Source organism: Rhinopithecus roxellana, chromosome 15 (genome assembly GCF_007565055.1).
Source record: "Rhinopithecus roxellana isolate Shanxi Qingling chromosome 15, ASM756505v1, whole genome shotgun sequence".
Classification (NCBI taxonomy): domain Eukaryota; kingdom Metazoa; phylum Chordata; class Mammalia; order Primates; family Cercopithecidae; genus Rhinopithecus; species Rhinopithecus roxellana.
This window is the reverse complement of record NC_044563.1, coordinates 126745670-126771619: the sequence shown is the minus strand read 5'-3', so window position 1 is coordinate 126771619 and position 25950 is coordinate 126745670. Positions and strand designations below refer to the sequence as shown.

General features: G+C 42.6%; 2 protein-coding genes and 1 pseudogene across 6 annotated transcripts in view; all 3 read left to right on the top strand.

Moving 5' to 3' along the window:
• The window catches only part of BCO2 (beta-carotene oxygenase 2), a 50118-nt gene extending 39413 nt beyond the window's left edge, over positions 1 to 10705 (top strand). For 2 of the 5 annotated variants that reach the window (XM_010382362.2, XM_030917514.1), the window contains 4 exons: positions 224 to 406; positions 1670 to 1780; positions 3190 to 3318; positions 5678 to 7072. In XM_010382362.2, the coding sequence (XP_010380664.1) occupies positions 224 to 406; positions 1670 to 1780; positions 3190 to 3303 (408 nt within the window). In that variant the 3' untranslated portion in view covers positions 3304 to 3318; positions 5678 to 7072. Of the gene's footprint in view, positions 1 to 223; positions 407 to 1669; positions 1781 to 3189; positions 3571 to 5677; positions 7073 to 9224; positions 9719 to 9944 lie in introns of those variants that run through there. The other 3 variants (XM_030917513.1, XM_030917512.1, XM_030917511.1) reach the window with 3 other exon arrangements.
• LOC115893514 lies at positions 3830 to 4460 on the top strand (annotated as a pseudogene).
• A 1657-nt stretch (positions 10706 to 12362) lies between the features above and the next one.
• Positions 12363 to 20334, top strand: PTS (6-pyruvoyltetrahydropterin synthase). The gene is made up of 6 exons (XM_010382363.2): positions 12363 to 12518; positions 14618 to 14697; positions 16247 to 16269; positions 16657 to 16713; positions 19528 to 19598; positions 19793 to 20334. Exons 1-6 carry the CDS (start codon positions 12436 to 12438, stop codon positions 19914 to 19916), a joined length of 438 nt encoding a protein of 145 aa, XP_010380665.1. The 5' UTR covers positions 12363 to 12435; the 3' UTR covers positions 19917 to 20334.
• The last annotated feature ends 5616 nt before the right edge of the window (positions 20335 to 25950 follow it).

Sequence of the window (25950 nt, the reverse complement as noted above, 5' to 3'; positions counted from 1 at the left end):
TATGTCTACCTCCTATGTCATTTGACAGCTTATTAATAAAACTTGATAATCATTATGCATCCATACATATTATGGAAAGCGGAACAATATTAAAAAATGACGTAGAACCTCAGTTCCCACGCCCTGTCACAAACCTTTATAAGTATGAGGCTCCTCACTGACATACATAAGAGGAAAATAAGAATTAAGCAACCACTACAAATCCTTTTGAAATCTCTTTTAGATCTGGTGCTGTCATGAAAATCTGCATCAGGAGGACCTAGAAAAGGAAGGAGGCATTGAATTTCCTCAGATCTACTATGGTCAATTCAGTGGCAAAAAGTATCGTTTCTTCTATGGCTGTGGCTTTCGGCATTTGGTGGGGGATTCTCTGATCAAGGTTGATGTGGTGAATAAGACACTGAAGGTGATGAAAAACTCTTTCCTTTTTGAACTTTTCAGAGACCTGTTCTTCCCTTTGAATTAGTTCTATTTAAAGTAGCTCTTAAGACTCTTCAGTATTTAAGCAGCTCAGCCATTTTCTTTTATTGAGTTTGAGAACTATGAAATCATCTAAGTTAGGGGTATGTTCCTTCTAGGGAATCCAAATTGACCCCAAGCCCAGCAAAATAATTCTGTGTTTGATCTTGATGTTATTTTGGAAGCAATTGTGGGGTTAGGGTTGTTGGGACACCTATATTTAAAGTAGATGACAAATTATAGTTACACAAATTGTATTTGATGGTGATGGAATCTGGGACTGCAAAGACTCCCTCTCTTTCTCCTATAATCAACTCAGTAGGGCTGATTCTTTTATTTTTGGATTATTCTATTGACAGCCTGTGTTAGTCTGTTCTGTGTTGTTATAAAGAAATCCCCGAGGCTGGATAATTTATAAATAAAAGAGGTTTAGGTTGGGCGCAGTGGCTCACGCCTGAAATCTCAGCACTTTGGGAAGCCAAGGAGGGGTGGATCACAAGGTCAGGAGATCAAGACCATCCTGGCCAACATGGTGAAACCCTGTCTCTACTAAAAATACAAAAATTAGCTGGGCGTGGTGGCACATGCCTGTAATCCAAGCTAATAGGGAGGCTGAGGCAGGAGAATCGCTTGAATCTGGGAGGCAGAGGTTACAGTAAGCTGAAATTGCGCCACTGCACTCCAGCCTGGTGACCTTGCAAGACTTATCTCAAAAAAAAAAAAAAAAAAAAAAGAAAAGAAAAGAAAAAGAAAAGAGGCTTATTTGGCTCATAGTTCTGTGGGATGTACCAGCATGGTACCAGCATTTGCTCAGCTTCTAATGAGGCCTCAGAAAGCTTACAATCATGGCAGAAGGCAAAGGCAAAGGGGGAGCCTCATGTCACATGGTGAGAGAGTGGGAGCAAGACAGATAGGAGGAGGGGCCAGTCTCCTTTAAAACAAGTACCTCTCAGATGAACTAACAGAGCCAGAGCTCACTTATCACCAAGGGGATGGTGCTAAGCTATTCATGAGGGACTGGCCCCCACCACCCAGCACTTCCCACTAGGCCCCACCTTCAGCACTGGGCTCAGCACTTCAGCATGAGCTTTGGAGGGGACACACATCCAAACTATATCACAGCCAAATTCATGCTTGAAGTGACAAAAGCCATAGAAAGCTCCCAACTTACTACCGACCTTTTATCAAATGCTTTTTTTGGGACTTGCAGGTTTGGAGAGAAGATGGCTTTTATCCCTCAGAACCTGTTTTTGTTCCAGTACCAGGAACCAATGAAGAAGATGGTGGGGTTATTCTTTCTGTGGTGATCACTCCCAACCAGGTAAATATATTTCCCTATCACTAGTCAGAAAGAAAAGTAGCACTGAGTCATCTGATAAATCAAGGATGCACACTCATCTGTTGGTAGTTTACTTTGATTCCTTTTCCTTCTCTTCCCCTTCTTACTATTTACATACCCTTTTGTCTCAATCCATATTTTGTTGTTTTAAAGTTCTGTTTGGAAGACCATAATAACAATTTGTATTTGCATAGGAATTTGTTATTTATGAACTACTTACACATATTCAGTTATCAAAACAACTTTGTGGGATACCATTTTATACATGTGGAATTTGTAAAGTAAAGAAGTTGAAGTAAACTTGCATCAGATCTCATAGTGGTAAAGCCAGTATTTAAATCCAAGTCTTTTGACTTCCGGTCTAATGTTTATATCATCATGTGTGCTGCCAATTTCAATGAACTGACCGCCAAGTCCAATGTCATCAGTCCTGGTCCAGTGTCTCAATAACACTATTCACTATCTGACTCCTTGTCTGGGCAATCTTATGGCAAATAGGTTCACTTTGAGTATCAGCTTTGATTAATTATTAGTGGCTGCCTGGGGTGCAGGGCTCTGAGGCCTTTTAAGGGTTCAGTAAGAAAGGCTGTGATCAATTAGCGATATCTGTCATAGGCTTTAGGAGGACTTTGTTCTCATGCCATGCACTTGCCATTCCTGGAATTCAATTTGGCAGATCTCAGTCTGCCTTGCAATGCTGCCCTTTGAACAGCTACAAAGTAACACAAAATGGAGGCATTTCTAACTTGGAAGAAAGAGTTTCTGTCTTTTAAAAGATTGGCAAGGTGCAAGCAAAAATATTAAACTCAAAGAAATCCTATGAAGGTGATTGACTTAATTTATTTGCTCTAGGTATGAACTTCTTTAGCTATGATATCCTTTCCAGTCCAGTTCAGCAACTGAGGAAACAATTTGTGAGTGTATAGGTGAGGCACTGTGCTAGGTTCTGGGGAGAGATATGAAGATGTGTAAGACATGGTCTTGCTCTCTCTCTCTCTCTCTTTTATTTTAAAGACAGGGTCTCGCTCTGTCACCTAGGCTGGGGTGCAGTGGCACAATCTCAGCCCACTGCAACCTCTGCCTCCCAGGCTCAAGTGATCCTCCTGCATCGGCCTCTGAGTAGCTGGGACTACAGGTGTGCACCACCACGCCTGGCTAATTTTTGTATTTTTTATAGAGATGGGGTTTTGCCATGTTGCCGAGGCTAGTCTTCAATGATGAGCTCAAGCAATCCACCCACCTCAGCCTCCCAAAGTGCTGGGATTACAGGTGTGAGTCACTGTGCCCAACCAACATGGTCTCTCCATTAGGAATTTTACAGCTTAGTGGAGGAGACAGGCAAATTTTTGATGAAAAAAAGATAATTTTCAATATTGTCTTTCCTTTTCTAGAATGAAAGCAATTTTCTCCTAGTTTTGGATGCCAAGAACTTTGAAGAGTTGGGCCGAGCAGAGGTACCTGTGCAGATGCCTTATGGATTCCATGGTACCTTCATACCCATCTGATGGGACAACCACAAGGTCTGGAAACTAGGTTTAAAATAAGTGTGCACTTGGACATAAAAACTAGAGCAATAGACACTGAGGACTCCAAAAGGGGGGCAAGGAGGAAGAGGGGCAGGGGTTAAAAAGCTACCGATTGAATACTATGTTCCCTGTTTGGGTGATGGGATCATTAGAAGCCCAAACCTCAGCATCACACAATATACTCATGTAACAAGCCTGCACATGTACCCCAGAATCTAACATAAAAATAAAAACAAAGAATGTACTGTATAGAAAAGACAGAGCATAGGCCGGGCGCGGTGGCTCAAGCCTGTAATCCCAGCACTTTGGGAGGCCGAGACGGGCGGATCACGAGGTCAGGAGATCGAGACCATCCTGGCTAACACGGTGAAACCCCGTCTCTACTAAAAAATATACAAAAAACTAGCCGGGCGAGGTGGCGGGCGCCTGTAGTCCCAGCTACTCGGGAGGCTGAGGCAGGAGAATGGCGTAAACCCGGGAGGCGGAGCTTGCAGTGAGCTGAGATCAGGCCACTGCACTCCAGCCTGGGCGACAGAGCGAGACTCCGTCTCAAAAAAAAAAAAAAAAAGAAAAGACAGAGCATAAAGGGCACTGTGCCTCCCAAGCCAATGTCCCAAATAGACATTTGGTTTAAAAATTTCTGTTAAAACCATAATTCACTATTTCCTTGCCACTGCCAAGTCACGCCATGGCAGAGGCTCGAGTGCATATGAGGTTCTGTTTTACCTTTAATACACCATCATGGCCAACGGAGACATTGCTGCTGGAGGTGTCATGGCCATTAACATTACTTTATAAGAGGTGCGGAAGACTGCCCTCACCCATGATGGCCTAGCATGTGCAATTTGTGAAGCTGCCAAAGCCTTAGACAAGCACCAAGCCCACCTTTGTCTGCCTGCACCCAACTGCAATGAGCCTATGTATGTCAAGTTGGTGGAGGCCCATGGTGCTGAACACCAACTCACCCTAATTAAGACTGATGACAACGAGAAACCAGGGGAATGGGTAGGCCTCTGTAAAACTGAGAGGGAAACCCCCGAAAAGTGGTTGGCTGCAGTTGTGCAGTAGTTAAGGACTATGTCAAAGAATCTTAAGCCAAGGATGTCATTGAAGAATATTTCAAATGTAAGAAATGAACAAATAAAACTTTGGCACTCATGTTTTTTTCTTTCTTTTTTTTTTTTGAGACGGAGTCTCACTCTGTCACCCAGGCTGCAGTGCAGTGGTGTGATCTTGGCTTACTGCAAGCTTCGCCTCCCAGGTTCACGCCATCCTCCTGCCTCAGCCTCCCGAGTAGCTGGGACTACAAGTGCACGCCACCATGCCTGGCTAATTTTTTTGTATTTTTAGTAGAGATGGGGTTTCACTGTGTTTGCCAGGATGATCTCAATCTCCTAACCTTGTGATCCGCCCACCTCAGCCTCCCAAAGTGCTAGGATTGCAGGCATGAGCCACCGCACCCGGCCGGCACTCATGTTTCTTAAGAAAAAACACCACAAAGCAGAATTCATAAGATAACTATGGTTTTATATATATATTTTAGGGCTCGTCCTTGAAATAATTAAGAAAGTATTGATACAACCTTTCGAAGAGAGTTTTAAATTTCATTTATTGGATATATTTTCCTCTACATAATAATAAGAATACATGAAAGAAAAATTCATGTATTTTGGTCATTACCGAAATAATTAAAGAAAGACAAAAGAAACATGAAAGGTGCTTGCCAGATAAGACAGGTTTATTTTAGAGAAAACAAACCCGAGAGGAGCCTTCTGACTGAGTTAGGTTAGAGGCAAACTTTTTTTTTACAGACTAAGAGTTTTTAAGGATTCAGGGTGGGAGAGTTTATTAGAGGCTTGGACTGCTTCTGTGTTTCTTTGTTGTGCTTATTTGGGAGGGAGAGTTGTGCGTGTTATTGTTGTTGTTGTTTTCAGTTGCAGGCATACCCCCCAAGTATGCTTTTAGCTTCCCTATCTTAGTGCCCCTGAAGGGAGAGGAATGTCCTTATTAAGGCCCACTGTTTTACTGGGGCCCATTGTATGAGGGTGAAATTTGGCAGTTACCCAAGAGACTTTCCCCCTACTTCCTCTGTGCCCGAGCAGTTTTATTTGTGTTTTACTGGCTGCTTTTTCTGTTTGCTTGTAGTTAGAAGTGATTTCCTTGAAACACATGAGGCTAGAAAGGGAGTTGGAACTTAAAGTGGTGGTTTGTCCAAAATAAAGGTGCTCCTGCCCTGTCAATTACCATCATGGGATAGGTGGGTGACAGAGGTCCTAGGAGAGGAAATACAAATGATCATAGATAGTAGACTTTGAATATAAATCTGAAAAGCACTTCATTCTTTCCATCACAGTCTGCCTGTCACCATTGGTCCTAAGATACTCAGAAGACAGGAAGCTGGCTATATCCTGCATGGAAGCTTCTTCTAAACTGTTTTTTTCTCTGCTGTCCACAGTAGGTGCTACTGCAATTGCACAACCTCCTATGGACCACCCACTACCCCCACCCCACCCTCAGCTCTGCTTTGGGAGGTTATTTTGAGGAACATCATTAAAATCAGGCATTTCTTCTAATCTCTAGGTGTATAGTTCTCAGGGATTGTTGACAAGTCAGTAGTTCTTCATTTAATTGGACAACAGGTGGCACTAGAGACCATATAATCTCCACATTTCTAAACCCTGCCTGTTCTTACCAACAGCTGTAAGCAGGCAAGGTCTGTCACTTAAACCACACTCTTGCCAACACCCCCAAAATCCCTTGTTCCCCTTTCCTTCAGTTACATTCCCTTCCCTCTGCTGAACTCAATTCCAGGACCAGTTAAACTGTTTATGCTCCTTCTGCATGGTGAATGCTCTGGAGAAGACCCCCAGACATACAATATGGGGCACTTTGAACTCATGGTTAGGCTCTCTGCACGGTCCTGGACTAACATAGTTTCCTGTCTAATTTTCCTTAAGAGTCACTTCAAACTTCACAGACCCTTTCTTCTTTAGTAATGTGTTCCATACATGCAAATGCCACGTGTGGGGTTTTGCACTGTGGCAATAAAGTAAAAGGGCTGAGTTCCATGTCTGGGTTTGTGAGATGCAGAACATAGTAGCAGGTTTAGAATGGCAAGAAGATGCCTAAACAGAAGGAATACAGCAGATGCAGGAGCAAAGAGCCTCAGGTAACCGAGAGTGTAAGTCCCCCACTGTTTCCTTTCACACAAGTCCCTCAAAAGGCATTCATTGTACTTCCTCAGACAAAACATGGAGATTTGATTGATCTTCCTAGATCTGAAGGGTGAAGGAGACTCTGGATGACCTCTGGCAAGTCCATAGATCTGTCACATCTTTCCTCTGTTTATAAATATCTGTCTTAATACACAGGGAATGAAGTTCAGACATGAAGGATAGCAGTATAATCATAAGATTTTGACGTAAGGATACCTGAATTCTGCCTTGGCTCTGCTCTCTGTTTCCCGAAGGAGAAGACAAAAAAGGATCTGTGGCATGTTATAATCTAGGCACATATGCCAGTAATCCAAGGGAGAAAGTTCTGGTAAAATTAGGTGAGCATATGACCAAGACCCAAAGCATAGGCTGCGCCTCTTCTTCTCCCTAAGCCCAACTCTTACCACTAGCCAGTGTCTGAGGATTCAAGGAAAGGGAATAAGTGGTGCACAATTGAGGGGAAAAGGAAGAGGCAAATGGGCAGGTTGGGTCCTCCACAGGAGGCAAGCAGTAGAAAAACATATGAACCAGCCAGCTAGGCCACCTTGGGGCAGGGTGGGAGTAGGGGAGAGCTTTGGCTTGATTTTTTTTTTTTTTTTCCTCTGAGGATAGCTTTGGAGAGTAAGCAACACTATGTGTGGTACTTTTAACACATTGTAGGCCTGCTTGTGAGTAAACAAGGCCCGACCAGTGCCTGGAAATGTGATTTAAGCAGATGAAAATTCCCTTTTTGTGGGGAGCTAAGAGGGAGATAAGGGGGTGAAGCTTCCTTTCCTTTATACTTAAATGGCATTCAAGGGCCTTTCAATAATTTGGTCCCCAGTCAATGTTTCCAATCTTACCTCTCACCTATCTCCCCATTGTAGCCAAGAACTCGTCAATATGCACTAAACAAGCTGTACTTTTCCACATTTCCTTTGCTTACATTATCTTCTCTTCCTGGAATTCCCTTATCTACCTGGTGAACCTTAAAATCCAGCTCAAAAGTCATCTTTTCTTTGAAGCCTCCTTTTACTTCCTGAGGGAGAATTAGTGGGTTTTTTTTAGTTTATCATGATTTATTTCTGTGTTTAGCTCCCTCACTAGCTTGGACTGTATGACGACAGGGACCATGTGTTTGTTACTCATACTGCGCCCCTGGCACTTAGCAGTGCACTTGGCATTCAGTAGATGTTAAATAAACACTTCTTTTTTTTTTTTTTAACTTAATAAGTGAATGAGGACTGGAAGGTGATAGATATGGGGCCTGCCTTGCCAATATCTGTCCATTGGAGTATCTTATGGGATCTTTTTTTTGGTGGGGGCTTGGGAGGTTTATTAAGTGATGCTTTAGTCTCAGTCTCTGCCAGCAACTAGGAGTGGGGTGACTCCACTCACCCCAGGATTTCCCAGACTTGCTGCTTTACAGTAGAGAGGCAGGAAGCCAACTATCCTCTAAGCCACAGCTTGGGAAGCTAGGCTAGTGCTGGGGTGGGGGCAGCAGAGCTGAGACCCTCCACCCTCAGCCGCCAGCCTGTGCTGTCCTCCCAGCCTGAGGGGGAGGAGCTGAAGCAATCTTGACCGCAGCCTCCCACACACAGCCCTGCTCTTGGTGCACCGTTCACTGCCCTGAGTTATTCATGATCTCTGCTCCCACATATTCACCTCGACACTCCAAAAGCCAGCCCCACACCCAGCCCCTCCGGGTCTTTAGTCCTGGGGAGGGCAAAAGGAGGGACAGGGGGCCTCTCCTTTCTGTTGCCCAGTGAATGCCAGCCCCTTGTCTTTAGCCCTCCCTTAGATAGGAAGGGGGGTGGTGGCCTCAGACTGTACCCCCTTTCTTCTCTTCCTGGCATCCCATTCTGTCCCAGCACAGCAGCCAAGAGCACAAAGCACAGCACCTGTGAGGCTGGTGGGCACAGGAGCCCATGCTGGCACAGGCCAGACTGCCTGCAGCCCTAAGTGGGGCTTGCTCCCTGCCCTGGAAGCTAGACAGAGGGAGACAGAAAGCAGTAGTGGGGCAATGGGATGTGCAGCCCCTGTGGCAGGAGGAGGAGCACATGAACCCTGACCCTGCTACTTGGTGCAGGCCACTCTAGGCCTCACTTCTGTAAGAGCCTCTATGGCTGGCTCCACAGCTGCCCAGCCCCCATAAAGGGGGCTGAAAGGAGGATGAGTGGTCCCTGAAGAGGTGAAGGGGCTGCAGAGAATCACGCAGACACCAGGTATTACCCAGCTCTTCCCGCAAGACCTGGAGGGTCCAAACTCCTGGCCCCAACCACCCTTCATCTTGGGTGAGGAAGAAGGGCCTCTTCTGCTGTTCCTTCCCCTCAGAGATCCAAGAAACCACTCCAGTGAAATGCAGGTACCCATGCCTGCCACCTGCCCCTGAAGACAGCAGGGGAATTGAGGCAGGAAGCCTGGCCAGGGGCCCTTATGGGATCTTTTAATAGAAGTTAGCCTTCTGAGACAATGCAGCCAAGCACAAGCCAGTAAATGTTGCAAGAGTGAAGTGGGAACTATACCTAAATGGCCGTTGATCTCAAAGAACTGAAAGTTAAAAGGAATGTTATTTGCTTATTGGTTAGTGTGTTAGTCTGCTATGGCTGCCATAACAAAGTACCACAGAGGTCTTAACAGAAATGAATTGTCTCACGATTCTGGAGGCTAGAAGTCTAAAATCAAAGTTGGTTTGTTCCTTCTAAGGGCTTTGAAGAAAGATCTGTTCCAGTTCCCTCTTCTGGGCTTGCAGATGGTGTTGTCCGTGTCTTCACATCATCTTCCCTCTGCATGTGTCAGTTTTTGAGTTCAAGTTTCCCCTTTCTACAAGAACATCAGTCACATTGGATTAGGGCTCATACTAAAGACCTCATCTCAATACATGTGCAACAATCCTATTTCCAAACAGGTTAAACTTCAACTCTGCAAATGCAGTGAAATATTTTACTAAAACAAACAAGTATTATTAATAAAAATAATTTTGCAGAAATTTCTCTTACTCTTTCATTTTATTTTGATTCTTTAAGCTGGTTTTGGAATGAGCAACTATTTGTGTAACCACTGACTGCTAGAGAGTATTTATCACTGAGATAGTCCATACCTGGGAAATAATGTTTCTGTTCTGAGTGATCTCGCAATAGTAATTCACTTATCTGGGGCTGTATTTTCTTATCTGTAAAGTGAAAGTATTGAATTAAATAGTCTATCTCAAAAATCTCTAAATGTTCTTTGAAGTTTTTTCTTTACAGTACAATGGGGTAGATGAGACAAACATCTGAAAATGTATGGAGAGTGTTTGCTAAATAACCTGTTAGTAGTTTAGTGCAGAGCAAACAGAATATAGAGCTATAAGTAGGAGATATTTGAGGGAAATCATCATTTGAGCTTATTTCTATTACCCCCATGATTTTATCTTTCTTTTTAAAGAAAACTTTTCCAAGTCTGTTATTAATCACTGACTTGTCCTGCTTTTCATCATTTGATTTTTCTCATATACAGTGGAGCTGTCCTCCCCAGTACCTGGAACAATGCCAGCCACATAGTAGATTCCCAATAAATATTTAATGAAAGAATGAATGGAAGCAAGAGGTGACATGATTCTAGGAACTGTGTGTAGTTTGGACACCCTTGTGAGTAGATGTGAGGAAACAAGATCTTTTCACTCTCAATATCTCTACACTGGCAGAAGAATTGCTAATATGTGTTCAGGGGTGCCTTTGTTCACACTATGCCACCCAGAGTGATAAATGGGTCCATACACACTTGTGGATAAGAATAGCTTTAGAATTTTCCTTAGTAAGAGTCATTACACAACAGTCCAAAGGACTGTTGCCACATGGTCCTATTTGTGCTCTCAAATTCCTGTTCTTCTAAAAAAATTTTTTAAAGAAATGAGGGTCTTAATCCTATGCAAAAAGAACAAAGCTGGAGGCATCATGCTACCTGACTTCAAACTATACTACAAGGCTACAGTAACTAAAACAGCATGGTATGGGTACCAAAACAGATATATAGACCAATGGAACACAACAGAGGCCTCAGAAATAACACCACACATCTATAACCATCTGATCTTTGACAAACTTGATAAAAACAAGAAATGGGGAAATGATTCCCTATTAAATAAATAGTGCTGGGAAAACTGGCTAGCCATATGTAGAAAGCTGAAACTGACTCCCTTCCTTACACCTTATACAAAAATTAACTCAAGATGGATTAAAGACTTATTTAGACCGAAAACCATAAAAACCCTAGACGAAAACCTAGGTAATACCATTCAGGACGTAGGCATGGGCATGACTAAAACATCTAAAGCAATGGCAACAAAAGCCAAAATAGACAAATGGGATCTAATTAAACTAAAGAGCTTCTGCATGGCAAAAGAAACTACCATCAGAGTGAACAGGAAACCTACAGAATAGGAGAAAATTTTTGCAATCTACCCATCTGACAAAAGGGTTAATATCCAGAATCTACAAAGAGCTTAAACAAATTTACAAGAAAAAAATCAACCCCATCAAAAAGCGGGCAAAGGATACAAACACACTTTTCAAAAGAAGACATCTATGCAGCCAACAGACACATGAAAAAATGCTTATCATCACTGGTCATCAGATAAATGCAAATCAAAACCACAGTGAGATACCATCTCACGCCAGTTAGAATGGCAATCATTAAAGTCAGGAAACAACAGATGTTGGAGAGGATGTGGAGAAATAGGAATGCTTTTACACTTGGTGGGAGTGTAAATTAGTTCAACCATTGTGGAAGACAGTGTGGCAATTCCTTAAGGATCTAGGATTAGAAATACCATTTGACTCAGTGATCCCATTACTGGGTATATACCCAAAGGATTATAAATCATGCTACTACTGTAAAGACACATGCACACTTTATGTTTATTGCAGCACTATTCACAATTGCAAAGACTTGGAACCAACCCAAATGTCCATCAGTGATAGACTGGATTAAGAAAACGTGGCACATATACACCATGGAATACTGTGCAGCCATAAAAAGGATGAATTCATGTCCTTTGCAGGGACACGGATGAAGCTGGAAACCATCATTCTCAGCAAACTATCACAAGGACAGAAAACCAAACACCGCATGTTCTCACTCATAGGTTGGAATCAAACAATGAGAACACATGGATACAGGGCGGGGAACTTCACACACTGGGGCCTGTCACAGAGTAGCGGGCTGGAGGAGGGATAGCATTAGGAGAAATACTTAATGTAAATGACGAGTTGATGGGTGCAGCAAACCAACATGACATATGTGTACCTATGTAACAAACGTGCACATTGTGCACATGTACCCTAGAACTTAAAGTAAAATAATAAGAATAAAGAAAGAAAAGAAAAAGAAACGAGGGTCTTGCTCTATTGCCTGGGTTCGACTCCTAGGCTGAAGGGATCCCTCTCCTTCTCAATAGCTGGGGCTACAGGAGTGCGCCACCACGCGCGCCTGGCTCAATTCCTGCTCCTTTTGGTCTATAAAGCGGACTGTGGTCCTGGGGCTCATCCGATAGAGTCACCAGCCACTGGAGCTTTACAGGAGAGAGTGGGAGGGGAGGCTCAGAGAGGTCACTCAGGACCCAAAGTGTGCCCAGACGGGCCCTAACTACGTGGCGTGACCTCAGGCGGGGCAAACTGATCAAAGACACTGGATTCCCACCCACCCTGACCGCTCCAGGGTCTGCTTTGGTATCCGAACTCTTGCTCTCCGAAGAGATTCAGACAGCGAGAGACACCCCTAACAGTCTCCAGAGGCCGGGATTGTCCAGAGCGGAAGCGGAGCCGCGCTGCGCTTCCCAGGGGCGCGCTGAAGCTCACTGCGCAGCCGCGGTGGGAGGAGGCACCGGCCGCGCGGCGGGTGGAGGTGCTGGCCTAGTAGTGCAGACAGCGCCGGGAAGATGAGCATGGCAGGTGGCGGCCGTCGCCGCCAGGCGCAAGTGTCCCGCTGCATCTCCTTCAGCGCGAGCCACCGATTGTACAGGTAAAGTATGCACACAGGTGCAGCGCTGGGCGGCAGGCCCCGGGCCCTGGAACGTCACCGGGGCGGGGCTGGGGTCGTGCTGACGTCGGGCCCGGGAGGGGCGCCGGGGCTTCTGGGGCGACGCTGAGTAGGGAGGGCGGCGCGCGTTGGTCGCGTTCGCTGGTCTTCGGTCGGCCCCCAGCCGGTGGCGGCTGGAGTGTCCCCAGCCCTGGAGGGGTCGGGGAGCTTGATGGTTAACGGGGCCGACTGCGGAGGGCGATGTCCCACGTTTGGGTGTGGGGCCCACATACAGCTTTGCGACTCGAAGAAATGTCTCTGCCCCAGGAGTCCCTTGGTGTACACCACAGGGTTGTGAAGCTCAGCGGTGTTAAACTCGCCTATGTTACACAGTACCTGCCGCGGCGTAGACACCCAGTAAATGTTAGCTAATCTTGTATGCCAGGAGCATTGGCGACCATATCTAATGTAATTACAAGGCAAGTTGTAGCCCCTTTTTAACCAAAGACAGAATGAACCCAGTCCCTGGTGGTCTAGTGGCTAGGAGAAAAAAAACCAAAAAACAAAAAACAGCGAGCCCAGACGTTCAGTTTCCGAAGCAAGCAGCATAGTTGGGATTTGAAACCCGATCGTACATACCGCTTGCATGCACTGAAGAGTTGATTTTGAGGAATTTTACCACTCACTAACAAGCTCCACTCTCTGGCCTTCCGTATCGTCGTCTGTGAAATGAGGATGACCATTGCTATCAGGATTCATCCCTCCATTCGCTAAACGAGGATTTGTTCCTTGCTTCTCAGGGCTTGTGCTAGGTAACGGATGCATCAGGGGTCTTGTATGGGGTTTCCAATCTGGCCTATTTTGTGGAGGGTACACTGAGAGAATTTTGTGCAAAAGACTTTAGCACTTTAAATACAAGAAGCGGCTGAGCAGGAGAAAGTGGGGGTGTGTTATTCCATTTTGCATTGCCGTAAAGGAATAGTGAGACTGGTGTTTTATAAAGAAAAGAGGCTTATTTGGTTCTGCAGGCTGTACAAGAAGCATGGCACCACCATCTGCTTCTGTTGAGGCCTCAGGGAGCTTCCACTTATGGTGGAAGGCGAAGGGGGAGCAAGCAGGCAACTCACAGTGCAAGTGAGGGAGCAAGAGAGAGGAGAGGAGGTGCCAGGCTCTTTTTAACAACCAGCTCCCCCATTAACTAATAGAGCCAGAACTCGCTCGTTGCTTCAGGGAGGGCACCAAGCCATTCATAAGGGATCCACCCCCATGAGCCAAGCATCTCCCACTAGGCCCCACCTCCAACACTGGGGATCACATTTCAACATGAGATTTGGAGGGGACAGACATCCAGACTACATTGGGGGGGAATCATAAAGAGGATCTCAAAAAGAAAGGGGTTGTATAATAAGAGGCATAAACACCTGAGGGTGGTAAGGCCTCATAGAGGATGCAAAATTGAATGGATGTGTATAAGTATAAACATTCATTGAGCAATTTTATTTTCTGTGGGAGACAGAAAAAGATTGTAATTTTAAAAATTCACCTGCTTTGAATATTCCTCAACAGATTGGTAAAGTTCCCATGAGGCAGTCGTTGAGACATAGTATAAACCAAAATTGTTAAATAGGAGACTTACCAGGTCATGTAATTAAAAAAAATTTTTTTTTTTTTTCTGGATGAGTAGTTTAGCTTCTGAGAGAAATGAGATAGTAAGCCACTTTGCGGATCACCATCTATGTTTATCATTATATGCTGTGATTTCATTCAGCACTTGCCTAATACATTGTAGGCACTCAGTAATGTTGAATTGAAAAGCGGAAGTCCCATGAGCAGATCAGCTGCTGTGGAACAAGGGGGTTGAAGTTAAGGTTTGTGCTAATTTGTATGGTACAGTCTTCTAATTAGGGAATATGCCATGGTTTCTGACATATACATGAGTAATACAATCAACATGATTTCTGACTCCCCGTTTGGTGAGCTAAAGTAATAACAAACTTGGGAGACTTTTCAAAGATCAGAGCAAATAATAAATATAAGGAACAGAGAAGGGGGTTTGGATGTGATACTTGTGTCATGCTGACTTTTTTTTTTTTTTTGGTTAGTAAATTTCTGAGTGATGAAGAAAACTTGAAACTGTTTGGGAAATGCAGCAATCCAAATGGCCATGGACACAATTATAAAGGTGAGAGAAAAACTGATGACATTTCAGCCCTTCAGTAAGGAGGAAAGAGTATTAAGCAAATGTAGACACAATGAATGGGAAAACTTACGGACACAGTGTGAATGCTTTGAGCCTTGAATGAGAAGTTAAATGGGAGTTCAGAATGAAAGGATCTGTTGTCTTGGTTGGATGTGTGTTAAGTTTTACCTTACAATTGTCAACTCTTACAAACAGACCAAAACAATGAATGCTTTAAAGCATTTTTCTTTGTCCTAGAGTACACAATAAATTTCTTTCTGATTAGGTGTGGTTGAGGCTAATGTTAAAATTAGATTTTATTCTTTGAGTAAATAATGACTGACAAAATGGGAATGTTGCCTTGGAATGTAATGTATGGCAGAAAAATAGGTTTGGTCTAAAGCTTTGACAGCAGTGTTCCAAGAAAGTAGGTAATTTGTCCAAGGATAAGAGACTTGATTCTTTGAGGTACAGCCTGCCTTAAAAAACAGCTACATAAGCCATAGAGTATAAAACAGTATGTGGTGGTGGCATAAAAAAAGACTAGACAAGGTGTCAGGAGATTAAGATTACTGGTTTAGCTACTGCCTCTTCCTTAATCTATGGTATCTCAGTCTCAGCGTACTTACTTATCATGTAATACCTAATGGTATTTGTATAGAACTAAAATACGTACATTCGTAAAAGTTATTAATGTATAAAACACTGATTAAGATTTTTTTTTCTTTTCTTTTTTTTTTTTTTTTTTGAGACGGAGTTGCACTCTTTTTGCCCAGGCTGGAGTGCAGTGGTGTGATCTCTGCTCACTACAACCTCCACCTCCCAGATTCTAGTGATTCTTCAGCCTCAGCCTCCCGAGTAACTGGGATTACAGTTGCCCACCGCCACGCCTGGCTAATTTTTGTATTTTTCGTAGAGATGGGGTTTCACCATGTTGGCCAGGTTGCTCTCAAACTCCAGACCTCAGGTTATCCTCCGCCTCGGCCTCCCAAAGTGCTGGGATTACAGTCATGAGCCACCACGCCTGGCCAAGATTTTTCAAATGCTTTTCACAAGCACTTTTTAATTTACAAAGCATTACTTTAGACTTTGTATACATTCACGTGAGTAAGGGGATAGGATTTAAGGCCCAGTAGTATTGCTTGTTCAGAAAGGTACTGTTCAGTATTGGACGAGCTTGCTGTGTAGCTGGACACCTGCAAGTACAGTTTCTAATTCTACAGGCAGAGATTGAGCAGCATCTTGATGCTCCCTAGTGCATTAACATTATAAGCAGAATTTACACCCTTTTCAGCCTTGGCTGAGTGCCTCTGCTTAGCCAGAGTTCCTACTAAGCTCCTTTGTCTTGCTTGCGTCTTGCTTTGGTTGATTAAAAAAAAAAAATCTAAACTAAAATAACAAATGTTTTGGGGTAAATATTTAAGTATAGCTTTTGGGGACAGATCTAATAATTTATGTTGCCAACTTGTGCTTGTATGTTGCTAACTTGTGCTTGGATGTTAATCTGTTGAAAGTCATGCTGTTTTTTTGGTATTTTGTTTCCTTTCCATAGTTGTGGTGACAGTACATGGAGAGGTATGTGCAGAAAATATTTGTGTGGGTTTTGCAGATTGCTGGGCTCTCTTTCAGCCAGTATGGTGGATTCTGTGTTGAAAACTGTTCCAGTCAGTATTGCTTCATTGTTGGCCCTTGTATTTGTGTGTGTGGTGAGCTACTGCCATTCCAGGCCTCTCCTCTACCAAAGTGTTGTCTTTAATGTGCTGTGTGTGGACAGGTAGAAGGGCTATACGATGAAAAGGATGCTTGAAGTACATGGTGCTTCCATGCTGAGGTCAGTGATTATCTCTGGGATGAAGGCAAATGTGGGCACAGTCTCTGCATACTGTACTGCCTTTAATAATTTGCCAGCCGTTTAATATGGAGAGCCTATGAGAGTAATATTCACCTTTGTTTATTCTTTAGATTGACCCTGCTACGGGAATGGTTATGAATTTGGCTGATCTCAAAAAACATATGGAGGTAATGGCATGTTGGGTGCTTATTATGTGCTATTCCCTAAGTATAACATTTGGTGGCCCCCTATCTACCTCCCCAACCAGTTATCTCCTAAGGTTCCATGACTCTGTGAGTAGAATTGGATGTGGGTGTTGGGGTATAGCTGGAGGAACTACTCGCATGGCCTCTAAAGTTGTTTTGGTGACTTAACGGAAATTAGTCACAGTTGTGTTACAGCGATGGGAGGAAATATAACATGCTCACCTTGTATTCCTTGTTGGAATATCCTGATTTCCTTCAGTTAACAAATTCTCCATTTCTTTTAAGACATAGCTTTCTCCTTGAGACTTACCTTTTTTTTTTTAAGAGGCACAGAGCCAATGCAAATTTTTCTTTTTGTAGAGGTAGGGGTCTGACTATGTTGTTTAGGCTGGTCTCAAATGCCTCCTGCCTTGACCTCCCAAAGTGCTGGAATTACAGGCATGAGCCACTGCTCCTGGCCTTCTCCTTGGAGCCTTCTCTTCTCTCTCTGAATATTCCTTGTACCTTTGATCATAGATTTAGATACCACACCATGTTATTCACTGTAGATTTATTATGAACTCACCAGAGCAGTACATCATAGAGATAACACACAAGGGGTTCAGTGAAGAACTTAACTGATTGTATCATTATAGAATTCTTGCTTTGTAGGAGACTTTGGAGATTATTCAGAACAACTTCTTCAATCCATAGATTGAGATTGAGAGATGCTGAACAGTTAACGGACTTGCCCCAGATCATGTGGCTAGTTATTTGCAAAGTTGGGAGTAGATTTCTTTCCATCCAGCTGTTTATTATGCCGTCATTTCACTTGCAGCTTAGTTTTGTTCTGAAATTTGACATTTGTTTTATTAAAATGATGTTATTAGTGATGTTTACTTCTTTCACATTATTCATATATTCAACAAATTTGTCTACTTTGCATCAGTTTGTGAGCTAAGTATACAAAGATGAATGAGATGTAGCCCACAGAGTGTATACATTACTTTTTCTAGGAGGTGAAGAATAGTAGTTGTTAAATAACTGTTGATTTAATAAATGAGGAAAAGAATGAGTGAATGAAGAAACAGCACTGTGCTCAAAGTACTTTAGGAAAGTTATAGAGATAGGGCCTGGGTGCATTTATGGGGCAGGGGTTAGGGGGGCCGTGGGGGAGAGAGAAAGAGACAGAGACAGGAGAAGAGGAGAGGGGAGGAGAGTAGAGGGGAGGGGAGGAGATTAGAGGGGAGGGGAAAGAAAGAAAAAGAGAAAGGAAAAGAAAAGAATGAAAAAGAAAAGAAAGAAAGGAAAGAGATAAGAAAGCAACATAAAAGCGCTCAACATATGACTAAATACTGGAGGAGGGGTTCTGTATACTGTTTTCTGCTTTTGTATGCCTGAAGGACACCACACACTTTCATGAGTGAAAGTCACTCATCGTGGCATATAGAGTGAAGTTAGAACCCTCCCATGCATGGGGAGAGGATTGCTTGAGCCCAGGAGTTCAAGGCTGCAGTGAGCTATGATTGTGCCACTTGTACTCCAGCCTGGATGACAGAGACCCTGTCTCTAAAAATAAAACAAAAGAAAACAAAAAGTCCTGCATAAGAGGCTTTACTGGAGAGATTGGGACTGGAACTGGGATTGAAGATGAAGCAAAGATACCTATTTTCTTGCTATTCATGTGGAACATCCCTTCATTGGATCTATTTCAACAACCGTTTGATCTAGGACTTACTCTTTGTATGATTCTAGTTTTTCTCAAGAAATGATTGCTATTACTGTTATTAATGTACTCTTCTTGAAACTACACCATATGGAAAACTAGATTTTTTTCACAAATGCTAGATTTTTTGCAATAGCTAAAAGCAAAAAGCAAAGAAAGAATAAGGCAATTTAATCCTTGCTGATGGTGAGAAAAACATTATGTTAATATACATGAGCATTAGGGAGTAATAGTGTTTACATATTTGTACTTTTCCTTCTGTGAGCCCAGAACCATTCTTAAATTACTCCTCATAGCAGAAATTTAGAACTACTTACATAATTTCAGTCAGATCTGCTTTATAAAATGTAGTAGTCGGCCGGGCGCGGTGGCTCAAGCCTGTAATCCCAGCACTTTGGGAGGCCGAGACGGGCGGATCACGAGGTCAGGAGATTGAGACCATCCTGGCTAACACGGTGAAACCCCGTCTCTACTAAAAAATACAAAAAACTAGCCGGGCGAGGTGGCGGGCGCCTGTAGTCCCAGCTACTTGGGAGGCTGAGGCAGGAAAATGGCTTAAACCCAGGAGGCGGAGCTTGCAGTGAGCTGAGATCCGGCCACTGCACTCCAGCCTGGGTGGCAGAGCAAGACTCCGTCTCAAAAAAAATAAATAAATAAAAATAAAAAAATAAAATGTAGTAGTCACTGGATCTTTGTCCTCATGATATTGTGGCATTGTTCCGTAGGTGTGACAGGACAGTGTTATGGAAAAATATTTGTGCTAATTCTTTGGACAGGATTCACAGAGTGTTAAACTGAATTCTGAGTTATAGTGGCTTGTGTTGCGAGAAAGCTCTAGGATTCTCTGCTTTTTGGTTTCTCACCTCTTTTTATTCAGTAACAAGGATTCCTAATCATTACCAACAGCTGGGCCTGACTTTATTTCACAGCTTAAAATTTTGTAAGGTTGCTTTGTAAGACTCAAATCTAGTACTTACAAGTATTTAGTTAGTGGCTAAGTGATAAGGTGAGGTTTAGAGGCATAAGTGTAACAATTTGGAATTTGAGTCATAAATAGAGCCAATGATATTTTCCCTTGGTTTTGTCTCTAGGAGGCGATTATGCAACCCCTTGATCATAAGAATCTGGATATGGATGTGCCATACTTTGCAGATGTGGTGAGGTAGGTGGCACTGTACCTTGCTTTATATAGATTGTAAAGCAAGAAATGATTTGAATATTTGATTGTTGTGTGATTTCTGAAGTTTTAATTAAATCTTTCAAAACTAGAATTTCTATTCTCTATAAATATTAAACATGAAATTTTATTGTTTGCATTTTGAATTTTTGTTTGTTTGTTTGTTTGTTTTCCTATAGCACGACTGAAAATGTAGCTGTTTATATCTGGGACAACCTCCAGAAAGTTCTTCCTGTAGGAGTTCTTTATAAAGTAAAAGTATACGAAACTGACAATAATATTGTAGTTTATAAAGGAGAATAGCTATTAGGGGCTAGCATTGTACAAAGCCCAGTTTCCTTCTGTGTTTGAAAAATATTTTGATCCCCTTGGAGTATTAAGAGGTCAACACGTGATTGTTGTACCTCCACATTGTGCTCTGGAGTCCCTATTTATTGAAATCATTGTAAGACCTATTATAAATTTAAGTCTATTTAAAACTAAACTTGTAATATATTCTGAAAATCATTTAGAGAGTCTTTTATTTATAAATTAAAAATCACTTCATTTCCAGCAAAATGTTTTGGTGTGGAATTATTTGAAAGCAAAAGAAATCTAATTTTGTTGTTTTCTCCATTACCTCATTTTTAGTATTCATTTTTACTTGGTATAATATACATGGTTAAAATGCTTATATGACTTCGAGTATGTGAATCTTATAAGAAATAAAATTCAAGTGACCACAAAGTCTGGAGACTATATTTTTAATAGATTGAACTCTCTTGATTACTACTTGTTGGGTGTGCTGAAGGCAAAAGTGGATTCAGTGAAAAATCATCTAAGGCAATCTGTTGTGGATACATGTACAAAGATTGACGGAAAATGCTGCTTTAGGGCACATCGTTTATTACAATTTTGCACAGCGTATTGAATTATGAATTGCTAGTGAGGAACAACACATTAAACATATCATGGAATATCGGTAAATTATTTTTTCAGTGTATTCATCTGAATTTCTGAACCTTATGGGCTCTTGAATAATTTTAACTCAGAAGACTGCAGAATTATCATATATTTTAAACTCTACAGTCAGCATAAAAAGGATCAACTATCATATAAAGTATTTCCTGTATATAGTTTTTCCTAATTGATCCCATTTTGTTCTGATTTTAAACTTACTATATTCTTGGCATTCTTCTCTGGGATCTTTTCCTCGTGACTAAATCCACAAGAAAGTATTTGCTTACTTTGCACAAAAGACTGTTCTGTGTTCTTGTTTGTATTCTAAATTTCTTAAATGCAGGGTTCTGATTTTCTCTCCACATAGCAACTAGTATACAATGAATTCCCAGAATGTTGTTGCCTGAAAATAGTAAAAGGGCTTTTGCAGTGATTACTGTTCTAGAAACATTTGCTAAGAGTAGTCTTTTTTAGTGATTGCAGAAATATAAAGTTTGACAGTAATGCAAATGGCCACTCAATTGTATTTAGTGTATTTTAGTTATCAAACAATTTGAATGTTCTATATGTAGAATGTTTTGTATTGATTACTTGAAAGGCAGATAGCTATTATTTATTAAGGCACTTTATGTTTTAATTCACACAAATACCCTGCAAGCTGGTATTCTCATTCTGTTGGTAAGATAATTAAAGTTGAGAGAGTTTAAGCTATTTGCTTTAGATCATTCAGCAAATAAATTGCAAACTGGATGTTTAACATTCAGGTTATTTCTGACTCCGAAACACAGACTCTGAAAAGGGACCATTTGAATATTTCCAGATTTTTTGAGAGTCTGATCTTACTTATTTGTTACTCAATTTAATTTTTTTTTTTTTTTTTTTGAGACCGAGTCTTGCTCTGTCACCAGGCTGGAGCACAGTGGCGTGATCTCGGCTTACTGCAACCTTCACCTCCCAGGTTCAAAAAATTCCCCTGCCTCAGCCTCCTGAGTAGCTGGGACTGCAGGCGCGCGCCACCATGCCCATCTAATTTTTTGTATTATAGTAGAGATGGGGTTTCACTGTTTTGGCCAGGATGGTCTCAATCTCCTGACCTTGTGATCCCCCTGTCTCAGCCTCCCAAAGTGCTGGGATTACAGGCGTGAGCCACTGCACCCGGCCAAAAATCTTATTTTTGACTGGATTCAGACTGAGAAGTAGAGGCTAGCGGTGAGGACAGTCTGTGTCTCTCAGCAATCTGTTCCTGGCACTCTTCTTTAGCCTCCTTCATTCTCTTGCCCAAAAGTTTAGCATATTCTGGAGCCTCTTCCTTATTTTTCTTAATACATTGTTTCTTCAGAGCAATATGCTGGCGTTTGTGCTGCAGGACACGTGGAGGAACAAGATGCTGAATCTTGGGTACTTTGGTCCTAGGTTTCTTACCTTCTTTGTTTAAGTGCTTGCTTATGACATACTGGCAGACATCATCTTCTTGAGAGAGATTGAAAAGTTTGTGGATTCTGCTAGATCTTGGGCCCCAGGAGATGAGACACCATAGGGATCAGCCCAGGAATATCCTTCTCTCCTTATTTATTTATTTATTTATTTATTAATTTATTTATTTATTTATCTATTTATTTTGAGATGGAGTCTCGCTCTGTCACCCAGGCCGGAGTACAGTGGTGCAATCTCGGCTCGCTGCAAGCTCCACCTCCCAGGTTCACCCCATTCTTTTGCCTTAGCCTCCCAAGTAACTGGGACCACAGGCGCCCGCCACCTCGCCCGGCTAATTTTTTGTATTTTTAGTAAAGACGGGGTTTCACCGTTTTAGCCAGGATGGTATTGATCTCCTGACCTTGTGATCCGCCCGTCTTGGCTTCCCAACGTGCTGGGATTACAGGCGTGAGCCACTGTGCCTGGCCACATTTTTTTTTTTTTTAATGCAAAATTTTGCAGATCTGATACCATATTAGAAAAACATTGTTCACAGTAACATTAACACTCCAGGTATTTGTTCATGAGTTGCTTCAAGAGAACTTTTGTTCCTACATGCCAAATGAGTAAATATTCTTAATGTAGAGAAGGAAAAAATCATCATGGGGTGATGAGGTTTGGAAAAGCTTAGTGGAGGAATGGTACTTTCAGTGATGGGGTAGGGAGAGTGGTGGTTTGGAACTCAGGAGAAAACAGGGAAGGAATACTGAATGGGTAAAATTTCATTAGCACAGTTACTAGGGTGGGAATATACAAAATATATTTGGGTTATAGAGAATATATTGATCTTAGTAGACTGGTAGTGAGGTGTGAGAATGTCGTGAGAAATGAACTTGGAAATACAGGTTGGAGACAGCCTGGAAGGCCTTGAATGTCAGTCAGTCTTTATCTTTTGAGGAATAGCAAGCTATTTGTTTTTTAAAGAAGATAACCAGGTGGACAAAGGAAAGTGAGGAAACTATTTGCAAAACTGTTGCAGGAATCTAGACGTGAAGCGATGGATGCCTGGACCGTAGGGGTGGCAGTGTTTTGAAATAGATGGAAGAAGGAGAATAGAGCTAATTGTGCATTTTGCTAAATACTTCTTATATGACCTCATTTCATCCTCATAACCACCCTGCTGGGTGAATGTATTAGTTACCTACTGCTGCGTAACAAATTACTCCCAAACATAGTGGCTTAAAACAGCACACATTTATTATCTCAGTTCTGTACACCAGAAGGCCACCTCTGGCTCAGAGTCACTCATAAGACTGCAGTCACCTCAGGGCTTGACCAGGAAGGAACCGCCTCCCAGCTCACTCCCATACTTGGTGGTTGGACTGAGGCCTCAGTTCCTCCCTCTGTTTCTTGCTTGGGTAGGCCTCTTCACAGAACATCTCCCAACATGACGGCCTGCTTCAGCAGAGCAGGTAAGAGAGTAAGGGAGAGTGCCACCATGATCGAAGACACAGTCATTTGTAAGCGAATCGCTTTTTCTGTATTTTGCTCCTTTGAAGCAAGTGACTCCATCCAGTCCATACTCAGGGAGAGGGGATTAGACATATATTGCTAATGTGCACATTTTGATGTGGAGATACCAGGTGATAAGACTGGAGAGGTAGGCAAGGAGTATATATCATGCCCTTTTTGATGCCAGGGAAGTAAAGCACATTTCGTTTCACAGGAGTGAAATGTCAGAGCAGCAGCTGTTGTTTACAGTGGGAATTGTGGAGTTTGTGGATGGTAGAGGAATATAGAAATCTTGGAAGCACAACTCTTAAAGTTAAAACCAATTCTAAGGTGAGAAGTTAAAAAAAATCACCATATCTCTGTGAACATAACGACTAGAGCTGAGCGATCGTTTGTATCACCTCAATTGATGTAGGAACTACCAGCGGATTATAAAAATAGCCAGGATGCTTTGATCAATTGTGTACACGTGGCCACTAATACATTAGACTTATGATAAATGATCTGTTTGGCTTTTTAAACTCCAAACTTTTAAATTCCCTCTGGAATTGAAACTATCTTAAAGATAGGAAACAGATTGTGTTCATTTTGCTTTTGTTATGTCTGGGATATTTCTAGCCTCCCTTGCACATGGAAAAATCATTGTTAGTTTCACACAATTTAACTTTATAGCAAGGTTCTGCTGCAAGACACTTCTGGAAAGTGTCCCAGATAAACACTGTTAAAGTTTCGATATAGCTGCAGAGAGAACTGCTGTCGCCACAAAAGTAAGGGAAGGTGGTTCTTGCCCTGGAGGATTTTCAAAGCAGCATTTCCACTTTCAAGTAGCTCATTGGTTGGTTCCGTTCAAAAATTGACTCACCCATTTCCACCAGTGTTCTGCAACCATTGAGATGGAAGAATGAGACGGAGTTTTGCTGTTGTCACCCAGGCTGGAGTACAGTGGTGTGATCTTGGCTCACTGTAACCTCTGCCTCCTGGGTTCAAGCAATGAGTCTCCTGCCTCAGCCTCCTGAGTAGCTGGGATTACAGGCGCCTGCCACCACACCCAGCTAATTTTTGTATTTTTAGTAGAGATGGGGTTTCACCATGTTGGCCAGGCTGGTCTCAATCTCCTGACCTCAGGTGATCCACCCACCTCAGCCTCCCAAAGTGCTGGGATTACAGGCATGAGCCACTGTGCCCGGCCAAGAATTAATAATTTTAAAAAAGAAATAGAACAATGTTCTTCTTCCTACCCACCTTTCTTTGTAGTTCTTGGCTAAAGAAGCACCTCCCAGGCTTGTAAGCCTTGTATTCTTGAAGAAGCCCTGAAGGACGCAGTGGCTCATGCCTGTAGCCCTCTATATTTGGGAGGCCTAGGTGGGTGGATCACTTGAGCCCAGGAGTTTGAGACCAGCCTGGGCAAATGGCAAAACTCAGTCTCTATGAAAACAAAAACCCTAAAAGTAGCTGTGCATGGTGGCATGCACCTGTAGTCCCAGCTATTCAGGAGGCTGCAGTGGGGGGATTGATTGATCCTGGGAGATCAAGGCTACAGCGAGCCATAATTGTTCCATTGCACTCCAGCCGGGGCAACAGGGCAAGACTGTCTCAAAAAAAAAAAAAAAAAAAAAGCCCAAGAAACAAGTACTGAGTACTGAAGCCCACATTTGTCCTCATCAAGCCAGTTTATTATTCAGTGAAAATTCTCGTTAGTATGATAATAGTCTGAATCCAGTTTTCAAACCCTTTTCACTTTTCACAAGTATCTTCATAGATGCAAGCACCGTGGCTACAAACAACCTGAAGAAATAAAGGGGTTAGTGTGTCTTTTACCTATTACAAATTTTACTTGACCACAGATAGAGCCACTGATGGGTGTCCTGTGGATACCTCAAGCTTAACATTTCCAAATATGAATTTCTGCTTTCTCCTTCAAAACCTGTACGTCTGCCAGTCTTTTCTAATAATGCCACAACCATCCATTCTTTTTTTTTATTTTTGAAGACAGAGTCTCACTCTGTTGCCCAGGCTGGAGTGCAGTGGCGTGATCTTGGCTCACTGCAGCCTCTGCCTCCCGGGTTCAAGTGATTCTCGTACCTCAGCCTCCTGAGTAGCTGGGATTACAGGTGCCCGCTACCATGCCCAACTAGTTTCTGTATTTTTAGTAGAGATGGGGTTTCACCATGTTGGCCAGGTTGGTCTTGAATTCCTGGCCCCGAGTGATCCGCCCACCTCGGCCTCCCAAAGTGCTGGGATTATGGGCATGAGCCACTGCACCCGGCCCCATTCATTTTTTCAAGTGAGAAACTTGGGAACTCTTTTTGACCTACTCCTTCCTCTTCCCACCTGTTACATCTTATCTATCAGAAGGTTCTGGTTCTACCTCCAACATATATAATGGGTTTTGTCTGTCTCTCTTTTCTTTTTTTTTCTTGGGGTAGGGGGCAGGGACTGAGTCTTGCTCTGTCGCCCAGGCTGGAGTGCAGTG

What these genes read in the sequence shown, in the direction of transcription:
- PTS (XM_010382363.2), top strand. Translation starts at nt 12,436, where the DNA reads ATGAGCATGGCAGGTGGCGGCCGTCGCCGCCAGGCGCAAGTGTCCCGC. An exon ending in TGGTGACAGTACATGGAGAG is followed by an intron (nt 16,270 to 16,656) that starts GTATGTGCAGAA and finishes TTTATTCTTTAG; the next exon opens with ATTGACCCTGCTACGGGAAT. An exon ending in TACTTTGCAGATGTGGTGAG is followed by an intron (nt 19,599 to 19,792) that starts GTAGGTGGCACT and finishes GTTTTCCTATAG; the next exon opens with CACGACTGAAAATGTAGCTG.